We start from the raw sequence: 25,046 nt of genomic DNA, 5'->3' as shown, positions 1-25,046 counted from the left end.
ATTGTATCCTGCAGCCTCCTATGATCTGTGGACTGATACATTGTATCCTGCAGCCTCCTCTGATCTGTGGGTTGATACATTGTATCCTGCAGCCTCCTCTGCTCTGTAGACTGATACATTGTATCCTGCAGCCTCCTCTGCTCTGTAGACTGATACATTGTATCCTGCAGCCTCCTCTGATCTGTAGACTGATACATTGTATCCTGCAGCCTCCTCCGATCTGTGGGTTGATACATTGTATCCTGCAGCCTCCTCTGATCTGTAGACTGATACATTGTATCCCCTCTGTCTGACAGATTTGGGCTGTGCTCCCCTCCTCCACCTACCTGCCCCCTCCCCCTCCTCCTCCTCCTCCTCCTGGGATGTGATATTTGGCCGGGCCCGTCCCTCCTGCTTCCCCGGAGCCCCCCAGCATGCAGGCCCCTCTGCTGCTCCTCTGCCTGGGGCTGGTCCGCTCCCTCTCCCTGCAGCCCCCCGATGAGTTGCTCTGGGATGGGGTCTCTCTCTTCTCCCGGGGACAGTGGTCGGAGGCCCGGGATAAACTTTGGGGGGCGCTGCGGAGCCTCCAGGAGGTGCGGGGCGTCCGGCTGAGATGCGGGGATCAATGTGGGCTCCAAGGGGCCCAACTGGAGGAGGCGGTGATGGAAAGGGCCGAGTGTCTGCTGAGCTGCGAGCGTCTGCAGATGGGGGAGCCCTCCCGGTACCGGCTGACCCAGGACACGGAGAAGACCTTCCACAAGGGGGCGCCCTACAACTACCTGCAAGTGGCCCACTACAGGGTAGGACCGGCTGGGCGCGATCATCTGCAGAACGGGGGGCCCTGGTGCTGCATGTCAGTGTCACATCACATGGGTAGCTGGAATGGTCGGCGTGGTAGAGATGCAATAGTCTGCAGCAAGGGTTTGCTTGGAGGGTAGTTAGCTTGGTTCTGGTGCAGGCACCGATGCAATAGTCTGCAGCCCAGAACTGGGTAGATTGCTTTGAATGCAATGCTCTGCCTATGTTGTCACAGATGCAGTCATGGGATGCAATAGTCTGCAGTCCGACTATGCACTCTGTGGGGTGGGTAAGACTGCTGATCTGGGTGCAATGATCTGCAGAAAGCTCCAGAGATGCAGAGGTAAAATGATGAAGAGAGGTGATAGTCTGCAGTCCACCTATGCCCTCTGTGGGGTGGGTACAATGTTATGCAGAGGTAACATTCCTGAAGAGGTGTGATAGTCTGCAGTCCAGGACTGTACACCACATGATCTGCAGATTGTCACTCCCTGCAGTGCTGGATTATGGGGTAGGAAGGTGGGTAGTTATCCTGCCCTGGATGCTATCAGAGTGCCTTGGGGGTATAGTGCAATACTCTGCAGAAGAGGAAAGACATTTAAAAGGGCAGGGGATGCTGCAATACCTCACTCTTCTTTGATGGGGGTGGTTTTTGGAAAACTGTACAGGAAAAGTAACTAAGGGGTTAATCACCCAGAATGCATTGCTGTCATGTAGGGGCTTGCACACGTGGATGTGTGTATATGGGGGGAGGGGGCAGCGCTGGGTCTGTCAATGGGGGACATTGTAACTTTCTATTAGCAAACAGGAAATAAAATATAAAATCTACCAGAGTGGGGATAGCGCCCTCCGGAGTCCGGGAGCGACGGGTCCACAGTCATTCCCTTCTGTCCAGATGTGTAATCATGTGTCTGGGAAAGCTGGATTTCACCAGCATTGATTATACATTGTGACTCCTGAACCAGGCCAGGTTTACCGGGGTAAAATCCAGTATGGGAGTGGTGGCCATAATGGTTGTCACCCAGCTTTCCCAGAGACAGATTGGGGGGTGGGGGTATTACTGAATTTTTATCTTCTTGGCAACACAGGGACATTTCCTGGAGAGTTCATTTTTGAAGAGGAAATTTTTCATAAAATTGATAGGACTATTCACACCAGGTTCTGGTGGGATGGAGGAATCTTTGGCTCTAGGTGCTGGTGGGGTGGTGGTATTCACTTTAGGTTCTTCTGACGGGATGGAGGAACCCTTGACTGTAGGTTCTGGTGGGATGGTGGTATCATTGGCTTTAGGTTCTGTTTAGATGATAAAGGTATCATTGGCTCTAGTTTCAGATAGCAAGAGGAATCATTTGCTTTAAGTTCTCGTGTGATGGAAGTATCATTGGTTTGAAGTTATGATAGAATGGAGTTATCATTGTCTTTAAGGCATGGAGATGTAATTTGCTCTAGGTTCTGGTGAAATATAAATATCACTTTCTCTAGGTTCTGGTAGGATGGAGTTATCACTGTCTCTAGGTTCTGGTAGGATGGAGTTATCACTGTCTCTAGGTTCTGGTAGGATGGAGTTATCACTGTCTCTAGGTTCTGGTAGGATGGAGTTATCACCGTCTCTAGGTTCTGGTAGGATGGAGTTATCACCGTCTCTAGGTTCTGGTAGGATGGAGTTATCACCGTCTCTAGGTTCTGGTAGGATGGAGTTATCACCGTCTCTAGGTTCTGGTAGGATGGAGTTATCACCGTCTCTAGGTTCTGGTAGGATGGAGTTATCACCGTCTCTAGGTTCTGGTAGGATGGAGTTATCACCGTCTCTAGGTTCTGGTAGGATGGAGTTATCACCGTCTCTAGGTTCTGGTAGGATGGAGTTATCACCGTCTCTAGGTTCTGGTAGGATGGAGTTATCACCGTCTCTAGGTTCTGGTAGGATGGAGTTATCACCGTCTCTAGGTTCTGGTAGGATGGAGTTATCACCGTCTCTAGGTTCTGGTAGGATGGAGGAATCCCTGGCTTTAGGTTCTGGTAGGATGGAATTGTCATTGACTCTAGGTTCTGGTGGGATGGAAGAATCCCTGGCTTTAGGTTCTGATGGGATGGAATTGTCATTGACTCTAGGGTCTGGTGGGATGGAAGAATCCCTGGCTTTAGGTTCTGATGGGATGGAATTGTCATTGACTCTAGGGTCTAGTGGGATGGAGGAATCATTGGCTGTAGGTTATGATGGAATGAAGAGGACTCTGACTTTAGGCTTTGGAGGGATTTGAACCATGTCTCTTTTTCTTTCACTTTTCCTAGCTGGAGGAATTGGATGAAGCGGCTGCAACTGCGTACACTTTCTATATGAGGAACCCCCATCATGAGCAGATTCAGGGTGATGTGACCCGCTATCACACCATGAAAGGGATTAAACAGCAGAGCTTCCGGGACCTGGAGGAGCCACCATACAAGGTAACACAGCAGATCTCCCAATAATATAGACGATTACTCATCCATAGTGACATCCATTCATGGCATTTACCTGCTCCTCGCTGATCACTATGGTGCCCTCTGTGTCATTTTCTCCAGGCATTGTATGACCAAGCAACATCTCTACTATCTCAAGAGAGGACTACCACCGCAGTCTTGAGGCTGGAGGAGTCGCTGAGCTCCTTTCTGTCCACACTCCACGATTGCCGGACCCTCTGTGAGGGAACACGGGAGCGTGAGAATGAAACCCACCGTGACTTCTCCGAGGTCATTGCAGGTATTTGTGGATATCTTCTCTGCTGGTCCACAGGCTGGAATCTTAATCTTCTCTCCATCCTTTCACTGACCATCTATAGTTTCTTTCGTAACGTTCCCTATATAATGCTTCTTTCTTCTCCCCGATCTCTGTTCTCTCCCAGAATACTACACCCAGGTCTTGCAGTGTAAGCAGCAGTGCATCCTAGGGGTATCATTGACTCCAGGACAGAAGAGCTCACAGCAAGATGTCCTCATTGCTCATCTGCAGTTGCTTCAGCAGGGATACGCTCAACGTAAGTCATCTTCTCTTGACTTGTCCATGGGAGCAGCTCTCCTCTGCCCCATGCTCTATGTAGGCCTTGTATCCCTTGAGGTCTGACCGGTCTTTGGGGTAGGTGGGCAAAACAAAAAGCCCATATCTGGTTTTGATTGACCATGTAGTAGACCAGTCCTGCTCATGGGATGCTCCCGCAGGTGCAGGGTTCGTTACAGGACTCTCTCTCTTGTATTTTTGTCCTTATAGTTGGAGACTGGGAGTCCGCCGCACGGATCGCGCGGTCACTACTACTTTTCCAACCGAACAATGAGACGGTTCTAGAAAGTCTACGCGGATATGAACAGAAAGTGCAAAGCAAAAGTGAGATCAGACCACGAGAGGTAATACCATCTGGAGATTGGTCCTGCAAAAACTCAGTGATGAGGAAACGTATGTGCCCCTTCCGGATGTCCCCGGCTACTGCCTGCTTGTCACGTGGATGGTTTAGTAATCTCGCTGCACAGGGTTTAATTACTAGTGCATTTATTTAAAGGGATGGAACACCCATGCCCTGCCCCTAACACCTATAGGGGTTGTCCCAAAACTTATCAACTATTTGCAAGTGTCTGAGAATGAAGGTCCTGAGTCGCCCATTTCAATGAAGTGTCGGCCGAGCATGCGTGTTGCTGCTGCATTCCCACCCTATAAGACTGCTGAAGCAGTCGAGACATGTCTATCAATAGCCGGTGATTATTTAAAGGGATATTCCAATTAGAGGAAGTTATCTAGGATTGGAGAGACCCCACTGATGATGAGATCTCGAGCATGCGCTTGGCCTCTCCATTCATTCTCTATGGGACTTGCCACTCCAATCATTTCAAGGGTACAGGTTCCCATTCTCTTGTCTGGCGGGGCACTCAACGCTATAATGGATGGGGGATAACTTGTTCTAACCGAAAATACCCCTTTTAACTATTCTCCAGGCTCCTCCCCCTTCATCGAGGCTCCACCTCTCAGCCGATGTGCCCTGTTCACTTGATCTTTTTCATTACTTCCAGTTTCTTATCTGCAATAGAAATCAACTAGCAGTGCACTGACTTCCTGCTGGACATGCACTTGTATACAGCAGCTAGTCTAATAAAGCAGAGCTGTAGTATAAAGTATGGAGGAGGGGCAGCCTGAGCAGTTGGTGAGACAGGGGTTGGATATCGGACTACCTCAACTCCAACAGACAAGGCAACTCAGCTGGAGTCACTGCTCATAGTAGATGTTTTAGCAGTAGGGATGAGCGAATCGACTTCGGATGAAACATCCGAAGTCGATTCGCATAAAACTTAATTAGAATATTGTATGGAGCGAGCGCTCCATACAGTATTAGGCCTCATGCACACGACCGTTGTGTGCACCCGTGGCCGTTGTGCCGTTTTCCGTTTTTTTTCGCGGACCCATTGACTTTCAATGGGTCCGTGGAAAAATCGGAAAATGCACCGTTTTGCAGCCACATCCGTGTTTCCTGGCCGTGAAAAAAATAGGACCTGTCCTATTTTTTTTCACGGCCAACGGTTCACGGACCCATTCAAGTCAATGGGTCCGTGAAAGAACACGGATGCACACAAGATTGGCATCCGTGTCCGTGATCCGTGGCCGTAGGTTAGTTTTTATACAGACGGATCCGAAGATCCGTCTGCATAAAAGCTTTTTTATACCTGAGTTTTCACTTCGTGAAAACTCAGAACCGACAGTATATTCTAACACAGAGGCGTTCCCATGGTGATGGGGACGCTTCAGGTTAGAATATACTAACAGAACTGTGTACATGACTGCCCCCTGCTGCCTGGAAGGTGCTGCCAGGCAGCAGGGGGCAGCCCCCCCCCTGTAGTTAACACATTGGTGGCCGGCCCCCCCCCCCCTCCCTCCCCTGTAGTTAACTCATTGGTGGCCAGTGCGGCCGGCCCCCCTCCCTCCCCTGTAGTTAACTCGTTGGTGGCCAGTGGGCCCCCCCCTCCCTCCCCTGTACTTAACTCGTTGGTGGCCAGTGGGCCCCCCCCCCTCCCTCCCCTGTACTTAACTCGTTAGTGGCCAGTGGGCCTTCTCCCCTCCCTCCCCCTCCTAATTAAAATCTCCCCCCTATCATTGGTGGCAGCGGAGTGTACCGATCGGAGTCCCAGTTTAATCGCTGGGGCTCCGATCGGTAACCATGGCAACCAGGACGCTACTGCAGTCCCGGTTGCCATGGTTACTTAGCAATTTGTAGAACCATTATACTTAGCTGCGATGGTCTGCGTCCGGTCGGGAGCTCCTCCTGCTGGTAAGTGACAGGTCCAGCCGAGAGCTCCTCCTACTGGTAAGTGACAGGTCATGTCACTTACCAGTAGGAGGAGCTCCCGGCCGGACCTGTCACTTACCAGTAGGAGGAGCTCCCGACCGGACGCAGACCATCGCAGCTCGCAGGTAAGTATAATGGTTCTACAAATTGCTAAGTAACCATGGCAACCGGGACTGCAGTAGCGTCCTGGTTGCCATGCTTACCGATCGGAGCCCCAGCGATTAAACTGGGACTCCGATCGGTACACTCCGCTGCCACCAATGATAGGGGGGAGATTTTAATTAGGAGGGGGGGGGCCCACCCCACCCACTGGCCACCAACGAGTTAACTACAGGGGAGGGAGGGGGGCCGGCCACACTGGCCACCAATGAGTTAACTACAGGGGAGGGGGGGCCCACTGGCCACCAATGAGTTAACTACAGGGGAGGGAGGGGGGAGCCGGCCAGGCAGCAGGGGGCAGTCATGTACACTGTTCTTTTAGTATATTCTAACCTGAAGCGTCCCCATCACCATGGGAACGCCTCTGTGTTAGAATATACTGTCGGATTTGAGTTTCACGATGTAACTCAAATCCGACAGTATATTCTAACATAGAGGCGTTCCCATGGTGATGGGGACGCTTCAAGTTAAAATATACCATCGGATTGGAGAAAACTCCGATCCTATGGTATATTAACTCCTGACTTTACATTGAAAGTCAATGGGGGACGGATCCGTTTGAAATTGCACCATATTGTGTCAACGTCAAACGGATCCGTCCCCATTGACTTGCATTGTAATTCAGGACGGATCCGTTTGGCTCCGCACGGCCAGGCGGACACCAAAACGACTTTTTTCATGTCCGTGGATCCTCCAAAAATCAAGGAAGACCCACGGACGAAAAAACGGTCACGGATCACGGAAAAACGGGACCCGTTTTTGCGGACCGCAAAAAAATACGTTTGTGTGCAGGAGGCCTTAGAATGTATTGGCTCCGATGAGCCGAAGTTATTACTTCAGGTAATAACTTCAGAAATGAATTTCTACTGTAAAAAAAACTTTTACCGAACTTGGGTCCGGTTCCAACTTGGAACCGAAACTGAGTTTTTTAACAGTAGAAATTAATTTCTGAAGTTATTACCTGAAGTCCTGTGAGATTTTGCGAAATAATAACTTTGGCTCTTAGGAGCCAATACATTCTAATACAGTACGGAGCACTCGGTCCGTACAGTATTCTAACGAAGTTTTATGCGAATCGACTTTGGATGTTTTATCCGCAGTCGACTTGCTCATCCCTATTTACCAGTTTATTGAACCCCCCCTCTCCCCCTATCTTATATTCTGCTCGTGATGGAAAGTTCCTTTATATTTTCCCAGTTTTTATTGATTGATCGCTCCATGCCCCGGCAACAGATCTGGGGGAGTAGATTGGGATTCACGGTTTTGTATTACAGAATATCGCTTCATACGTGCGCCAGGCGTTGTCGGAGAAGAAGTTGCTGTACTACGTCATGGAGAACCTGGGCATCGATTTCCAAGATCCGGTCAGGAACATTTTTCTTTTTGGATCTTCTCATGAAATTGTTGTTTTAAAGGCTATGATCACCTTTTTTATGATTGCACTTTATTCATTTTTGGCAAAAAAAATATCATCTTTTCAGTTGGTGTTTATTAAAAATGTTCAGCCATTTCTGAGATACAAGGGTTAAAAATCAGTCTGTTTGAAAGTTGTCACAGTCTGTTTCCTTTTGAATCCAGTCATCAGACGTGTCTTATCTTTCATCTCCTGACCTCAGAAATGCTCATTATAGCTCAATTAATATCAAACTGGTAAGAATATGGCTGACCTGAATGGGATAAGAGGATCTACACATGAGTCGTCTGATGACTGGATTCAAAGAAAACAGACTGTAAAAGCCTGCAAACAGACCGTTTTTTTTTTTGTTTTTTTTTAAGCCATGTTTCTCAGAAATGGTTGAACATTTTTAATAAACCTCAACTGAAAAAATTATTTTTTATTTTTATTTTTTGCCAAAAATAAGTAAAATGCAAAAAAAAAAAATGCCTCCAGAGGTGTCTTTGTACATGGATGCTAATGAATATAGAAATCACGGGGTGTGTCAACTTTTGCAACTCCAATACATCCTCCATTAGGCTATGCCTACAGGGTGACATTTTATAGAATGTCGCATTGCGGCGCTATTGACATACATTATATAAAAGTCACGCTGTGCAGCTGTACCTTTAATTCATGAAGAAACAGTGATGTAAAGTTTTCATTTAAAATCTCCTACCTCCTGTGCTCCTATCCTCTTTGTGTCTCCATGGTTACAGACTACAGACAGACCCAGAGTGTAGTCGGACTCTGCGGTCACGTCATGTGTCGCCCTCTTCCCCCGTCTACTGTTTGTCGGTTTTTATGAACAAGACTACAGGATTTGTGTGTAAAGTAAAATTCCTTTAATGCGGCGTCCAATAATCCAGTGTGATGTGAAGAAGACTGAACAGAGACAAGCAACTGGGAAAGTTCCGATTTTATGGCGCCGTTTATCTTAAGCTTTTCACACAAAGTGTTTTATATACTTTTCTATCACATTCCAGTAATCCAGGATCTTGTAGGAGTTTTTGTGGTTTTTGTAACTTAGCTCTTCATAGGAGCTGTATACACTCAACGATAGATTTTTACAAAAAGATCTATTTTTTTATTTATTTTATTCACACCCTTCAATAAAACAAACTTTATTTTATAAAGGCTTAAAGGGGTTTTCGGAGACTTTTTCATAACTGATGACCTATCCTTAGGATAGGTGATCAGTATCTGATCGGTGGGGGTCTTACACCAGGGACCCCCGACAATCAGCTGATTGAGAAGGCATCGGCGCTCGCAGTAGATTAGCATCCTTCTCTCAGCTCGCCAACCACAGTGCCGTACGTTGTATAGCGGCTGTGCTTGGCGTCGCGCTCAGCCCCAAGCACATCTATGGGACCGAGCTACCCCTAGGCCATGTGATCGATGAGCGTGATGTCACCGACCCCGGGAAAGCTGAGAGAAGGCCGCGGCGCTACGGTGAGTGCCTGTGCCTTCTCAAATAGCTGATCGGCAGGGGGTCCCGGGTGTTGGACCCCCCCCCACTGCTCTATTCAGAGCAAAAATATCTTGAAAAACCAAATGTCTGATCGCCAGGAGTCCTACAGCTTGGCCCCCCGCCGATTACAAGAACAGGGGCCTGGACATGCATGGGACTGCCAGAAACGGTCCTGTACAAGCGCTCAGCTATCTCTGGCAGGATCGGCAGTGCGCAGGCATCATCACCGCTCCATCCAAATGGGGGGACAGAACGTGCCCCTGTTCTCGTGATCGGCAGGTTCTCCGGCCGATCAGATAGGGCAGTGATGGCTAACCTCCGGCACTCCAGCTGTGGTGAAACTACGACTCCCAGCATGCTCCATTCATTTCTATGGAGTCTTGAGAACAACCAAGCAAGTGTACATCTTGGGAGTCGTAGTTTTACCATAGCCGGAGGGGATAGCCATCACAGAGGTAGGGGATAAGTTGCCTTCATAGGACAAACCCCTTCAATCACTGCTCAATGAAAAGTTCTACAAATTTCGAATAGACAATTAGGAATGTACTATTCCTCGCCATTTTCAAGATCTCTGATTGCTTTCAGTGAATGATACCATTCCTTGTTTACAGCTGAAGGCTGAAAATCTCTGCAGACATAACAAGCGCTAAGAGTTTGCAGTGGAGTCCAGACAATCCTCTGTGAGCTAAATAACCTAAGACTCCAGACTGATACATTGTAACGAACTATCAGCATAGGAGAGAGATTAGCGCTGTTGATGGATTTGTATTATGTGAAATACCGTACAATGGTGCGCCCGTATAGAGTAACCCGTCTGCAATGTATAACCTGCTGTTGATTGGTCACAGACAATATAAATATGACATATACGCTATCGCCATTTTCTGCGGACGGTTTTATAAATGTGCCCCCTCTGTTTTTTCAGGATCTTTGGACCCCAGAGGAAATTATTCCAGAGAGTCTCCGAGAACGAATCAAGTGAGTCCCCCCCACCCCCCCTCAGGTCACCGCAATATACTGTATATACCGTGATGTCTATGGTTTTAATAATTCTTTTTATTTGATTAGGGCTGAGACAGTAGCTGCAGAGGAGGCCGGCGGTGAGTACAGGGAGTGCTTGCGAATGAGTGTGAGGTTTATTGTGTCGGACATGCGATGGTATATACGCAGAATTAGTGAAATGGGGGTCATTCACATCCATAAGGGCCTAGGTCATGTGACTAGAAGGCCGTGTGCAGATGAAGCGCCGGTGACCATCCCCACTGGATGACACGTCCAGCCCGAGATCATTATAGAACCATATAATATAGCAGGGATGGCCAACCTGAGGCTCTCCAGATGTTGCAAAACTACAACTCCCATCATGCCCGGACAGTCTACAGCTATCAGCCTACAGCAGGGCATGGTGGGAGTTGTAGTTTTACAACAGCTGGAGAGCCGCAGGTTGGCCATGCCTGTAATATAGTATTGCGTCCTTCTTCTCTGCAGGACAGCTTCCCTACGAGGAGGTGACGGTCACTCTGACTCCAAAGCAAATGAACGGGACATCAAGAGTCACCCTGGATGGCGTCCTCACTGACGAGGAGTGCGAGGCCTTACTCGGGCTTGTGCAGGTAAGAGGTGGAGCAGAGGATTGCAGGAACTGACGCTCAAATACAGGATGGGAAGGACGGGTGGCTCTGAAGAGGTTAATACTAACATCTAATATAGTGGAGAAGTCAATGCCTGCTAGAATAGGGTAGTGAAGGGGTAAATATTAGCTTTGATGAAGGGGTTAATGGTGACATTGCTGGGGTCTTGGTTAAGTTTATGCTGCTGGTCAAAGGTTGTTAGGGGGTCCATAGCAATTTACCCTGTGGTTGAGGGTAGTCAAGAGGTTAATATCAAAATGGGAAAAACTTTTATCCAGCTCACCTGTCTGGTATGGTATATAGTCCCGACTCTGGAGGCCCTGGGGAGTGTTCCCGTAGCAGGCAGCAGGCAACTTAGAAAAAGGATTCTGGAGACAATAGAGGTCCTCTTTTCAGCTCGTCTTTATTGGTAATATTACTGTATCCCGACACTTTCATGATATACCATCTCCTCCTGATCCCCCCCAGGACAGCATACAATTCTACGAAGATAACTCGTATAAAGATCTCCTGTTCAATGAACAGTTAGCTCTATGCTGTCTTGAGGGTCTTCAGGACGAACAGGGAATCAGAGACCTACCCAAACCGGCCGGCAAATTTTGTACACGTAATACCAAATTCTATCCAGTTATGTCACGTACAGGCAGTATGGATGTCTTCCAGGAGGTCCTGGAAAAAGAATTGAGGAACATTGAATTAGAAAGTAAGAAAACTAAAAATTATAATAACCTCAATGCATCCCAAGCCCTTGCTCTTCAGCAACTACTACAATGTGACAACATAGTGATTAAAATGGCGGACAAGGGGGGGCGGTGGTCATTATGGATAAGACAATTTATGGGCAACAATTGCGGGAGATGTTAGCGGACACTTCCACATATAAGAAATTATTGCGTGACCCGCTACAAGAATATATGGTTAGCTATATTTCACTGCTATCGAGAGGAAGGGCGAGTGGTGTATTCGGTGACAGTGAATATAGATACCTAAATGTGGAGGTGCCGGTTACCCCCATAATGCACGCTTTGCCTAAAATCCATAAGGGCGTACAACCGCCCCCCCCTTCGTCCTATAGTCTCTGGCATAGGTTCCCTGACAGAGCGCCTGGGCAGTTGGCTGGATAATATTCTCCAGCCACTGGTCAGGCGCACTCCAGGGTTTTTGAAAGATACCTCAGACGTGCTACGAGCCATGTACAAATTTGTGTGGAATGAAAATTATAGATGGATCACAGCGGATGTGGTCTCTCTTTATCCCTCCATTCCCCACGGGGTTGCTCTACTAGCATTGGAATTTCATTTGCATCGATATACTGGACTTGGCTCCGACTATATAGATTTTATTTGTGAAGTCACGAAATTTTTGTTGACCCACAATTATTTTGTGTTTGATGGTGTGCATTACCTGCAGACCCGCGGAGTGTCAATGGGGGCCAGGTTCTCACCGTCCTTGGCCAATCTGACTATGTCCTATTGGGAAGAAAAATTCATATATAGTCAAGATAACCCCTTTGGGCCTGGTTTGGTCTGGTACGGCAGATACATCAACGACATACTTATGGTGTGGGCGGGCGGTGTGTCTGCCGTCCCAGACCTCCAGGCCTATTTAAACAACAATGACTACAACTTGCGATTCATTTGTTCAGCACATGAGTCCCATACCAGCTTTCTGGATTTGACACTCCGCGGGTGTCCGGGAGAAATAGTGCACACCATCACATACAGAAAGGAAGTGTCTGGCAACTCAATTCTCAATGCAAAAAGTCACCATCCAATGCATACTATTAGAGCATGTCCCGTGGGAGAATTTATGCGCACAGCAAGAAATTGTAGTGATAGGGATAAGCTAGAGGAGGAGTTTGACAAGGTAGCTCTAAGATTAAAGGAAAGGAATTATCCCACCTGGATGATCAAAAGGGGTAAAACAGTGGCATCACTCAAAGACAGAGAGGAAATGTTATTTGGCAAGCTTAAGTATATGAGAACTGGAAAGGCCCCTGCAGGCGGTGTGGGAGTTTGCGGGGAGAAAGAGCGGAACAGTATTCCTACCTTATCCCTGACGTATAGTAGTGAATTCAATGCAATCAGTACATCCATAAAAAAATGTTTGCCTATACTGTTTGATGATGATATTCTATATCAAGCATTGAAAACAGGTTGCAGAATAGTCTCTAGAAGAGCTGCTACCCTGTCCTGCTCTTTGTCCCCGTCTCTCTACACCGCTAGTAATACCAAAAAAGATGTCAAAAGCAGTTGGCTATGCTACCAGGGCTTCACTAAATGTGGAAGCAACCCTTGTAAAACCTGCAACTATGTTCTACCCACACAAACTTTTGACAACTCAACACATACAGTCAAATTTCCCATTCGCAGTTATATTAACTGCAATACGGAGGGTGTTGTCTATGTCGTCGGATGTACTCATTGTGATCTGATGTACATAGGCAGCACGGTCCGTAAGCTCAAGAGCCGTATCCTTGAACACTTGAACTATATTAGCAACCCGAATATTCTTAATATCTCTAATATAGCGAGGCACTTTATTCAAAAACATGCCCGCAAAAGCATTTGCCATTGAAAGAGTATCGGCACCCAAAAGGGGCGGTGACCATCGAAAGAAAATTCTTCTCAGAGAGGCATACTGGATCTTTAGACTTGGGTCTAGGATTCCAGTAGGTCTCAACCTGAGAAAAGAGCTTATGTATATCTACCACTGATCGATAGAACATACAAACTAAGTGGATATATGTATTTACCAACAGTCTAATGGGAAACTTGGACGATTATTTACAATGATTCCTCTCTGGTTGTAGTAGTCAGGATGGGTGGGATTTCAAATGTCGCATAGGATTGTGCATGCCGGCTGAACACTGCTCAGGACACTGATCACACAGAGCGGCTTATTTCTCCACAATATGATGCATACATAATATGAACCTGTTTGATAAAAGTAATGGTGATAAGATTGTACCTAATTATGAGTGTTGTTCCTCTCTGATGCTTCTGATATATGGAGCAATCAGGTTTACAACACTGGCTATGTGGATTTGCTCATTTGCAGCCAATATTTTGTACCACTTATCGCTGCAACAATGTGGTTCCTCACATATGTTTGCTTCTGTTTCAATATTCAGATGTGTATTTATTGTCGGCTTACAACTTATTGTAACACTCTGCAGTTGTCAGGCCATTCCGGTTGTTTATAATGTTATTTTAATAGGTAGAAAGGATCAAGTATTCACACTGTGCGGTTTATTCCTATACAAGGAAACAGCATGGAGACTAGGGGTTAATTTGCCCCAGGATTATCCACACAGTGTGCTTTCAATTGTACGAATAATTGGGGAAGAGGTGTGCCTCTGTTGTGGCAGCCTATGGGATTGGAGGTTCCTCCTTGGATTTCTGAAGAGGCGCATTCCAATTCCTTTATAATGTGGGGTCACACTTAGCATGGTGCTACGACTAAGGGTACCTACCCGAAACGCGTCAGTGACCATGCCGTGGGGACAGTGACCATGTCGATTTTATGAAATATACCAATAAAGACGAGCTGAAAAGAGGACCTCTATTGTCTCCAGAATCCTTTTTCTTAATATCAAAATCTCTGGTGGTCTGGAGTATCAAAGGCCTCAATGTCTCAAAAACCTTGGTGGTCTAGAGTAGCTTAGTGGTAAATGCTTACTTGCCTAGTGGTCTCGGGTACTGAGTACGTTAACCTCTGGTGGTCTGGGTTAGTGAATGAGCTTAACGTAAAATCCTAGTGGTTTAGAGTTGTGACGAAGTCTGCATCCCTGGTGATCATAGGCAGTGAAGGGGCTGGGCGCTTTGTTATAAAAAAAGTATTTACTTAATATGTTCAAAATTGTCTGAAACTAACGTAGCGTGGTTTTCCATTCCGGCACATTCTCGAAATCTCATACTGCAGCCCAAACCATAGAAACCCACTACTCTTTGACTCTTTCCGACCATGCAACATGAGCTTGTGGGGGATCATCTGACATGTCATGTGACCCGCACTTCCTTGGTCTAATGCGCGCCCGTCATCTATTAGCTAGCGCGTTAGATTTGTATATTGTGTTCCTGTCCTTGGTGGGATTTGTAGCTTTTGAATCAGAAGTAGAGCATGAATACAGATCCCTCCTATATACCACTGCTGGAGGTAAAAAATAAAAAAAAGGGGGGGGGGGGGGACAAGAAGGACCCAGACCTGGTTTGGGTTCACTGTCACTGATGGAAATCACTGACCAAACACTGACTTTGTGAAAGTGCCATTATAAACATTTAGTTTTATTGTATATTCATGTGCCAGGGCACTAAGCACTTCACAGATAGAGCAGTCAACATCCCTGGTGGTCTAGGTCAGTGAAGAGGTTTAAGGTAATCTAGGGAAATAAAAGGGTTCATGTGTCTTTTATCTCTGGTGGTCTAAGGTAGTGAAACGGTTTATGGTAGTCTACAACAATGAAAGGGTTCATGTTTCTATATCACTAGTGGTCCAGGTCAGTGAAGAGGTAGTCTAGGGCAATAAGTGTTCATGTGTCTTCATCTCTGGTGGTCTAGGGTAGTGAAGGGGTTTATGGTAGTCTACAACAATAAAGGGGTTCATGTTTCTATATCACTAGTGGTCTAGGGTAGTGAAGGTGTTTAAGGTAGTCTAGGGCTAATAAAAGGGTTCATGTGTCTTTATCTCTGGTGGTCTAGGTCAGTGAAGAGGTTTAAGGTAGTCTAGGGCAATAAAAGGGTTCATATGTCTTCAGCTCTGGTGGTCTAGGGTAGTGAAGGGGTTTATGGTAGTCTAGGGCTAATAAAAGGGTTCATGTGTTTTTATCTCTGGTGGACTAGGTCAGTGAAGAGGTAGTCTAGGGCAATAAAAGGGTTCATATGTCTATCTCTGGTGGTCTAGGGTAGTGAAGGGGTTTATGGTAGTCTACAACAATAAAGGGGTTCATGTTTCTACATCCCTGGAGGTCTAGGGTAGCGATGGGTAAACGTTTTATGACTAGTGTCGTCTCCAGGCTTCAGCCTTGTTGTAGATGTCACAGGAATCTGTGTGCCGCTCTCTCGGCCTAATCTTCCATCCCGCCAATAATCAGAGTGATCTGTGAGGGAACAGCCTCTCGGTTGTCTCCACGACTGGGCAGAGCGATTCATATGCCTGTTCGGTTTGAGGGTAGTTTTTATGCTATATAAAGACGCAGGGACGTTGATTACAATGTATACCAGGGAGAGGAGCAGCGTTCTTTGTGGTAACTCTGTTATCTGCTTATCAGGAAGCTGAAGCCTCTGGTGAAGCTTTGAAGAGAAGACGATCGCCTCACACGTCTCACGAGCGCATCCAGGGCCTGACCGTCCTGCAAGCCCTTCAGGTACCACTGCAACAAAATGGGGGTGTAAGCTGGGTCCTTCAAGCAGTATGTTAGGCAGGAAGGCCGGATTGCCTCCCTGCCTATCTGGACTGCACCATCATGGCCGCCACATCATGCCAAGTTGTGACCTCTTTGGGTCTGTTCGTCACCCAGCTTTCCCAGAATCGGATACAATTGTTACAGATTGGTAATCGTCGCTGATTCTTCTGAATTGGTCTGATTTGTAGTCTTCTTTTTACAGATGGTCTCATCAGGATCGGTGGACCAAAACCGCGCTCATTTTCTGTATCACGCCACGGAGCGCGCTCGGATTCTCACCCGGTCTTACTTTGAGACCAAGATGCTACATTTCTCGTATTCTCAGCTCGTCTGCCGGTCGGCCATTGAGGGTAACTGAGGCTTTCTGTGGCTTCTGGCTCTGTATCCATCCCTGTGTCTTTCTGTAGGCCGCCATATACTGTATCCCGGTGTTCCCCTTTAACTATCTCCTCTCTTTTCACTGTGGGTATCAGGAGAACAGGAGGGGCGCTCCGACCTCAGTCATCCCGTTCATGCAGACAACTGTATCCTGGACTCTGAGGAGAAGGAGTGCTGGCGAGAGCCCCCTGCGTACGTCCACAGAGACTATAGGTGGGTGGCAGCAGATCTGCAGATTAGGATCATTATGATCTCAGAGGACCAACCATTAAAAATGCGAAAACCGTTTCCGAATATCTGACTTCAAGGCTGAGATATGAGCTACTGAAGTTACAGGCCTCAAGGCCTGAGCAGGGGTGCAATGAGGCCAGGTGAGGCAAACGCCTCAGACAGCATCAGGTAGGGGGCAAGAGGGGGGCAGCGGGAGGGCCATGGGCCATGAGCGCTTAAGAAATTGGCATGGGGGGGCACCGTTTCAGTTTTCGCCTCAGGCAGCAGAAAGGCTAGGTGTACCCCTGGGCCTGAGGCTGCACTACTGAGAGATTCTGATAATAACATGGATCAAACTTTGCTGATTGTTTATCATTGGAGATTTCACCTGTTTAATGCACACTAATGGCCTACTCCAAAGCCTGAGGCTGCACCACTGAGATTCTCGTGACAATGTCTACTTCTAATTACTGTTTGGTTCTCGGTTGTCATGGAGACGTTATGGGGGTTCAAATAATCAGATATGTTAATGTTCACACCTATATAGACCCATAACTACATACTTGGCATAGTTGTGAACTGTCCTGAATTTGGTGGGACTCTCCCTGATTTTTAGAGACAGTCCTGGCGAATTCGTACTGTCCCACACTGAAAATAGGCGGAGCTAACTGAAGCTCAGCCCATATGTTATTGCTTACGTGCGGGTTCAGGGTGTTCCCAGGGGAGGAGCTTAGATGCCCTGATTTTACCAACTGAAACATTGGTAAATATTATTTACCAGCACCAAAAATGTAAAAATTGGGACTTTTAAAAGGTAACTGTCATGTTTTCATAAAAAAATCAATTTTAGCATATGTTACTGCTGCAGCAGCATTATGCATAAAGCAATCTTTAGTTTCTTCACATACCACTGTTTTCCTTGAGTTTTTCCCTTAGTTACGGCTGTTTAAAAATTTACAATATGAGGACCTTCTCAAGATGTCTCCTCTGCCAGTTCTCTGAGGCCAAAACTGCTTTCCCTCACTTCCCATACACACTTGCTGTAGCCAGCAGCTCCCTGCCAGCCAATCAGATTGGATTACTGAGAGACACGCCTCCTCCCCTCTCCCCCCCCCCCCCTAATTAAAATCACCTTCCCCCATCATTGGTGGCAGCGGAGAGTTCCTATCGGAGTCCCAGTTTAATCGCTGGGGCTCCGATCGGTAACCATGGCAACCAGGACGCTACTGCAGTCCTGGTTGCCATGGTTACTTAGCAATTTTAGAAGCATTATACTTACCTTCGCTGTCTGTGACCGGCCGGGCACTCCTCCTACTGGTAAGTGAAACGTCTGTGCGGCGCATTGGCTATAGCACAGACCTGTCACTTACCAGTAGGAGGAGCGCCCGGCCGGTCACAGACATAGCAGGTAAGTATAATGCTTCTAAAAATTGCTAAGTAACCATGGCAGTAGCATCCTGGTTGCCATGGTTACCGATCGGAGCCCCAGCGATTAAACTGGGACTCCGATCGGAACTCTCCGCTGCCACCAATGATGGGGGAAGGTGATTTTAATTAGGGTGGGGGAGAGGGGAGGCCGCACTGGCCACCAATGAATATAATACTGGGAGGGAGGGGGGCCGCACTGGCCACCAATGAGTTAAATACAGGGGAGGGGGGGTCTGCCCCCTCCTGCCTGGCAGCACCTGATCTTTTACAGGGGGCTATGATATGCACAATTAACCCCTCAGGTGCGGCACCTAAGGGGTTAATTGTGCGGATCACAGCCCCCTGTAAGAGATCGGGGCAGTCATGTACACAGTTCTTAGTATATTCTAACTTGAAGCGTCCCCATCACCATGGGAACGCCTCTGTGTTAGAATATACTGTCGGATTTGAGTTTTCACAAAGTGAAAACTCAGCTTTGAAAAAGCTTTTATGCAGACGGATCTGCGATCCGTCTGTGTGAAAGTAGCCTACGGCCACGGATCACGGATGCGGATGCCAATCTTGTGTGCATCTGTGTTTTTTCACGGACCCATTGACTTGAATGGGTCCGTGAACCGTTGTCCGTCAAAAAAATAGGGCAGGTCATATTTTTTTGACGGACAGGAAACACGGATCACGGCAGTGGATGAACAACTGTGCATTTTCCGAGATTTCAATGGACCCATTGAAAGTCAATGGGTCCACAGAAAATCATGGAAAACGGAACAACGGCCACAGATGCGCACAACGGTCGTGTGCATGAGGCCTAACTCAGGTATACATGCCGAGCTGTAATAAACTAGCAAATTAAAAAAAATATGACAGTTACCCTTTAAGCGTCGCCTATTGGACCACCCAGAAACATCTACAAAATGTCGCCTTTCGCAGGGCAGTTCACAGGATGGTCCCTGCAGAATCAGGACTGGCAGGACAACTATGGAATTGCTAGTATTAAAGCCAGGGAGGATGTAGATGATGATTTAGATGTACATAAGGTCTCCATGACGACACTACACTTAAAGGGGTTGTCCAGGATTCTGATTCCTCTCCAGATAGGCCATCAGTATCAGATTGGTGGGGATCTGACACCCCGCACCTCCTGGACGACCCCTTGAACAGAAATCGGAAGGGATTTTGCATCATATCTGGTCAGTAGTGCAGCCTCAGGCATCGGTTCTGTAACTTCAAGTGCTAATACACAGTCCCGATTTTTATGCCGTGGCCCCATCATTCCAGCGACTGGCGGAGAACTCAGGCCCTCCACCAAAGACCTCTTGTGACATGTCACTTGCCATTTAAAGGGATTGTACAGCATTAGAACAACATGACTGCGTTTTTGTAGAAACAGCGCCACACTTGCTGATTGGTTGTGCCTGGTATTGCAGCTCAGCTCCCTTAAAGTGAATGAGATTGAGCAACAGTACCTCATGCAGCCTTTGGACAGGCGTGGCGCTGTTTTTGGATAAAATCAGCCATTTTTTTTTTCTAGTCCTGTAAAACCCCTATAAAGAGGTTTTATTCTAATTATGACCGATTTTATATACTTGATGTATTCATAATATATATACATGTGATTTATTTTGTGCTAGTGGGATGCTTTATCTAAATGACGACTTCCTGGGGGGCGACCTCTTCTTCACAGAACTGGACGAGACAACGGTCACGGTGAGTGTGACGCTTCTGGGTGTAGTACCTGTGATCGCCTGCAGGTGATGCTGCAGATTTACTATAGAAAATTACAGTAGATACAAAATCCAGCTAAAGGAAAAAATCTAAAGCTAGCCAAACGCAGAAATTATCATTTTTATGGTTCATTTTATGGTGCTTTGAGAATTCGTAATATTGGGGACTATTCGCATGGTGCGAGTTTTATATACTTTTCCATTGGCATCTGATAATCCAAAATATATGGAAATCCAGCATTTCTGAGGTCCCACTGGTTAAAACGGACTCGTTGCCTGATTGGCAGAGGTGAATCACATTGGCCGTGATTGGATAATTGGATGCAGAGGTATCTACACATGGCAAACCATAAAAAAAAACTAATAATAAGACAGAATAAAATGATCATGTCGGGTTCACTGCTGAGCACTATAAAAACGAAACCCATAAAAAACAATGGCAGAAATGCATATATTTTTTTCTATTCCACCCGTCGAGTACTACTTTTACAGTTTCTCTGTACATTATACAGAACACTCAATAGTGCCATTACAAAACTACAAAAAAAAACATGCCCTCGTATGGCTCTTGGAAGGCCAGGGGTTAATAAACAAAACATTGCTGCAAAAATTGGCTTGGTCCTTAAAGGGGTCCTCCAGTAGGACTGCAGTTATCGATTTTATTTTAGTAATCAAGTATTCTACCGATTAATCGAGTACTCTAATAAGAAAAAAAAAAACGAATTAAAAGAATGTTTTCCTTGATAAAAACTCATCAGCCCCCCCCCCCCCCCCCCAATGCCATGATCAGACCCCCCCCCCCCCCCTGCCATCAGTCCTCTATGCTGTCAGCCCCCCCAGTGCCATCAGTCCCCAGTGCCAGTGAAATAAAAAACTTGCCTTTCCTGTAGGGGCCCCGCTGACACGCCACAGATCTTCCAGCCTCTTCTTCACGCGCTGCGCTCATGTCAGAACACAGGGCAGCGCGGCGCGGGCCGGCAGGAGACCACAGAGCGGTGAGTAACAGCAAACGCTTCGCTCGCGCTCCGTGGTCACATGGCACAAACTAATCCTCAATGCAAAAAATTAGCATCAAGGATTTTTTTGTGTCGAGTTACTCAATTAAATTGAGTAATCGCTATCAGCGTTTAAGTACTGATGACCTGTTCTCAGGGTAGGTCATCAATTACAGATTAGCGGGGGTCCGACTCCTGGCACTCCCACTAAGTAGCTGTGTTGCTGGAACCAGGCACCAGAACTTACATGGCTCCCAGTGGTCTGGTTACCGCAGCGCTCCCAGGACACAGCTGTGGTGTCCCAGTGCCTGGTTTTAATAACGCAGTACATGCAAATGGATAATCCTTGGGGGGGCTGGGACTTGGACCCCCACTGATCTGAAATTGGTCAACTATGCGGACAATGGGTGATCAGTCCTTAAAGGGGTTGGTCCATCTGGGACATTGATGGCATATTGCTAGAATATGACCTCTGTGTCGGGAGACCACACCATGCATGCGTTATCGCTATGGGAGTTCCGCAAATAGCGGAGCGTGTTCTTCCTCTGTTTTGGTAAGTCCCACCTCTCCATTCACCGCTATGAGGCTGCCGGAAATAGCGGAGCCAGCACTCGCCTATTTTCCAAACTCCCGGAGCGTGGCTGCTCTCTGTTCGCTTCGAGGAACCGTTCTGGAAATAATAGGTGCGAGTTCCACCTCTGGGACCCCACTCCTATTCTCCTAGCGTGGAGAACCCCTGTGAAAGGTCAAGAATAAAGCAATTGCATAAATACAGAAACACTCATTTTTAATGAAGCATTATTGGTACCTGATATGTGAAAGATTCATAAAATCTAAATCTGTGATGGGGGGAAAAAAATGACTGAATTATCAGATATTTTTGGATTATTGGATGGCGGATTAAAGGAATTGCACTGTAAACAGTAATTATTGGAATATCTTAATGGTAAAGACTATGGGGTGTTGGATCCACTCTACTGACCTCTGTATAACTTCGGTGCAACCACCGTCAGTCTAAATCTATGCCAGCTTCCTTGCTGTCTTACATTTAGACCATTTTCTTTCCCGTCCCCTTCCCTGCCCGCACCGCACCCACTTTTTTAGAACTGGCGTGAGCAGGGAAAAGTCGTACGTTGCGGCGCAAATAACCTTTGTGCTGCAATCTGCGCCAGAAATATGCTTAATATAGGCATATTTCTGGATAGTAAATGACCCCCTATGTTTGTTTTTTTTTGGGGGGAAGCCGCTAGGAATTCAAATTCCAATTCCAAATAAGTAGCCTCTCTTGAGGCTGAAATAGCAGAAAACAGGGAGCTATAGCATACATCCCTCTGCACAGGGAGATCTGCTGTGATGGGAATTGTGACCTTTGTTAACATCATTTACATTTCAGGTCCAATATCAGTTTCACAATATAGATGTTTATATTGGTCTGTTTTTCTGACAAATCTCCTGCCTAGACATAGGACTAAATAATAAATTCTGTCTGCCTGCAGCCACCACTAGGGGGAGCGTACTGTCTCATTATTGATTTCAGAGTGTACAGAGCCTCTAACTCCCCCCTAGTGGTGGCTGCAGGCAGTGAGAATGGTATCATTTTGTATTCATTTTGGACCTAAAACAAACCAAATACATTGTATATCAAGATACAAATTCTTCGTTCTGTGTGCAGGCAGAGGTCCGCCCCCGCTGTGGCCGCTTAGTCCTGTTCAGCTCGGGGGGTGAGAATGCCCACGGGGTTCGTGCCGTGACACAGGGAAGAAGGTGCGCGATAACATTGTGGTTCACGGAATCGGCAGAACACGCTGAACAGGTAACGCCAGTGCTAAGTAAATGTCAGCGCCGGAGCGGTTGTGTGCGGTCAATCATCTCCTTCTCACACTGATCTCTGCATTTTTAGGGAAGTTATTTCCCCCCTGGGTTACGCTCCTATCATATTCTAATGCTGAGTGTTTCCTTTTCTGGGGTCTTCTCAGAACCACCTACCAACCCTGACCTACTGCCAACTTTTATAAAAAAAACTAATTTACCCCTCAACCGTTTCCTGGCTGCAGAGATAATTCCTAGGGTTGTGAATGGGTTAATTTGTACAGTCAGTGCAAATGCCACCATGTTGCAAATAGGACTGGTTCCAATATGGCGTCCTGTACTAATATCTTTACCCCCTCCCCCTTTTACAGGAGAGGCTTCAAGCGAAAAGCATAGTGACGGGTGAGGCCATTAAAACGGAGAAAACGGAAAGCAAGTCCGCCAGGACTGGGAGAGAGAACGCCAGGACGGGGACCTCGGAAAACGAAGGGACCGACAAACCCTCAGGACGGCAGCAGAGGAGAAGAGTCGCCAGGAAAATCAGAGATGAACTTTAATGACTGGGGTGGCAAGGAAGGGGTTAATGGACTGCTACTCAGGCTATTTTGGATTTTGCGGGTCGGGAGGGGTAGGGGGGGGTCAAAAGACTTCCAGTGCAGCGTGGGTTAACAGGTCACTGGCTGCAAACATTGGTGTAATGCGGTGGCGCTGCGCTGGTCACATGACCGGGCTTAAAGGGGTGTTCAAGAATTATGTAAATGGAAGCTTAATCACTGCCTAGAGTTCTGCAGCTTTCCAATGTACGTTGTGTTACAGTTTCTCGCCATATTCAAGATCTCTGCTTGCTGTCAGTGAAGGAGACCATCCTTGTTTACATTCACAGGCTCAACCTAAATAGGCATTTGTTGCAATTGTATCTAATGATACATTTTACCTGCACTGATACATTGTAACAGCAGATCAGGACAGGAGAGAGAGAGATCTGTGCTGCTGATGTGTTTTGCTCACAAATGGCCGTTCAGACTGGATACAATTGTAACAAACTCTCCACTGTGAGCAGTATTAAGGGGGTTATCTGAGTGTTTCATACTTATGACTTGTCATCAATATCAGATCGGTGGGGTGGGGGTCCGACGGCTGGCGACCCCCTCTCCCCTCACCGATCAGCTGTTTGAGCCGTGGCGCTCCGGTCTCTTTCTAGGCCAGGGATGTCAGGGTCACTGGTCACATGACCAAGTGGGCTGCACTACCAAGCACAGCCACTATACGATGGACGGCGCTGTGCTTCTTCAAACATCTGATCAGTGGCGGTCCTGGAAAACCCCTTTAAGTCCACGCAGGTTTTCTTTTTCAGGACGTAAACAAGAATCTTTCCATTTGCTGACAACAAGCAGAGATCATGAAAGTGGTGATAAACTGAAACACAAAGTACATGAGAAAGCTGCAGAAGCGTTACTAACAAAAAACCATGAATTAAGGGCGCACTCCGCCTAGAGTCAGCAGCTTATAATGGTCCAGCAGCGTTATAGGAGGATGGGAATCCTCGGCACTGGAGAGAAGCGGCAGGAAGCAGAAGGAGGATTTTTAAATTCCTGTTCGAAATCCCAATCGAATGTTTCCAGACAGAACTGGCTGCTACCAGGGAGCAATTTACTATCCCTTTAAGTGGGTTACATGTATTCCTCCGGCCAGAAGGGCGCCTCCTCGGTACACGATGGGTTAATCTCGTGCAGCGTCACTTTGTATTTTTCTAATAAAGCCTCCAGTTTGCTCTATGTCCCGGGGGGGAGAAGTGCATTACCGGCTCCGCCAACATCCCAGGACGTCCGCTACACAATAAGGTGTTTGTGAGAGCGGCCCGGGGCGGGGAGACGGGAGATGACTTTATATGGGGACGATCGGAGAGCGCAAGAGACGAGGACGGCAAGAGACACTCCGAGAAAATAAGACAGCACGATGACTTTATATGGGGACGATAGGAGAGAGAGACGAGGACGGCAAGAGACACTCCGAGAGAATAAGACAGCACGATGACTTTATATGGGGACGATCGGAGAGCGAGACAGAGACAGAAAGAGACACTCCGAGAGAATAAGACAGCACGATGACTTTATATGGGGACGATCGGAGAGCGCGAGAGACGAGGACGGCAAGAGACACTCCGAGAAAATAAGACAGCACGATGACTTTATATGGGGACGATCGGAGAGCGAGACAGAAAGAGATACTCCGAGAGAATAAGACAGCACGATGACTTTATATGGGGACGATTTGAGAGCGAGACAGAAAGAGACACTCCGAGAGAATAAGACAGCGCGATGACTTTAT

General features: G+C 47.1%; 1 protein-coding gene across 1 annotated transcript; it reads left to right on the top strand.

Moving 5' to 3' along the window:
- The first annotated feature begins 355 nt into the window (after positions 1-355).
- Positions 356-24,493, top strand: P3H3 (prolyl 3-hydroxylase 3). The gene is made up of 15 exons (XM_040436900.1): positions 356-779; positions 3,067-3,219; positions 3,337-3,514; positions 3,657-3,788; positions 4,019-4,152; positions 7,511-7,600; positions 10,068-10,120; positions 10,211-10,242; positions 10,631-10,755; positions 16,043-16,138; positions 16,380-16,527; positions 16,651-16,768; positions 19,822-19,897; positions 22,582-22,722; positions 23,090-24,493. Exons 1-15 carry the CDS (start codon positions 414-416, stop codon positions 23,273-23,275), a joined length of 2,028 nt encoding a protein of 675 aa, XP_040292834.1. The 5' UTR covers positions 356-413; the 3' UTR covers positions 23,276-24,493.
- Positions 24,494-25,046: the final 553 nt, after the last annotated feature.

Source organism: Bufo bufo, chromosome 6 (assembly GCF_905171765.1).
Source record: "Bufo bufo chromosome 6, aBufBuf1.1, whole genome shotgun sequence".
Classification (NCBI taxonomy): Eukaryota; Metazoa; Chordata; class Amphibia; order Anura; family Bufonidae; genus Bufo; species Bufo bufo.
Note: the sequence above shows the minus strand (reverse complement) of the source record. Positions and strands in the feature narration are given on the sequence as shown.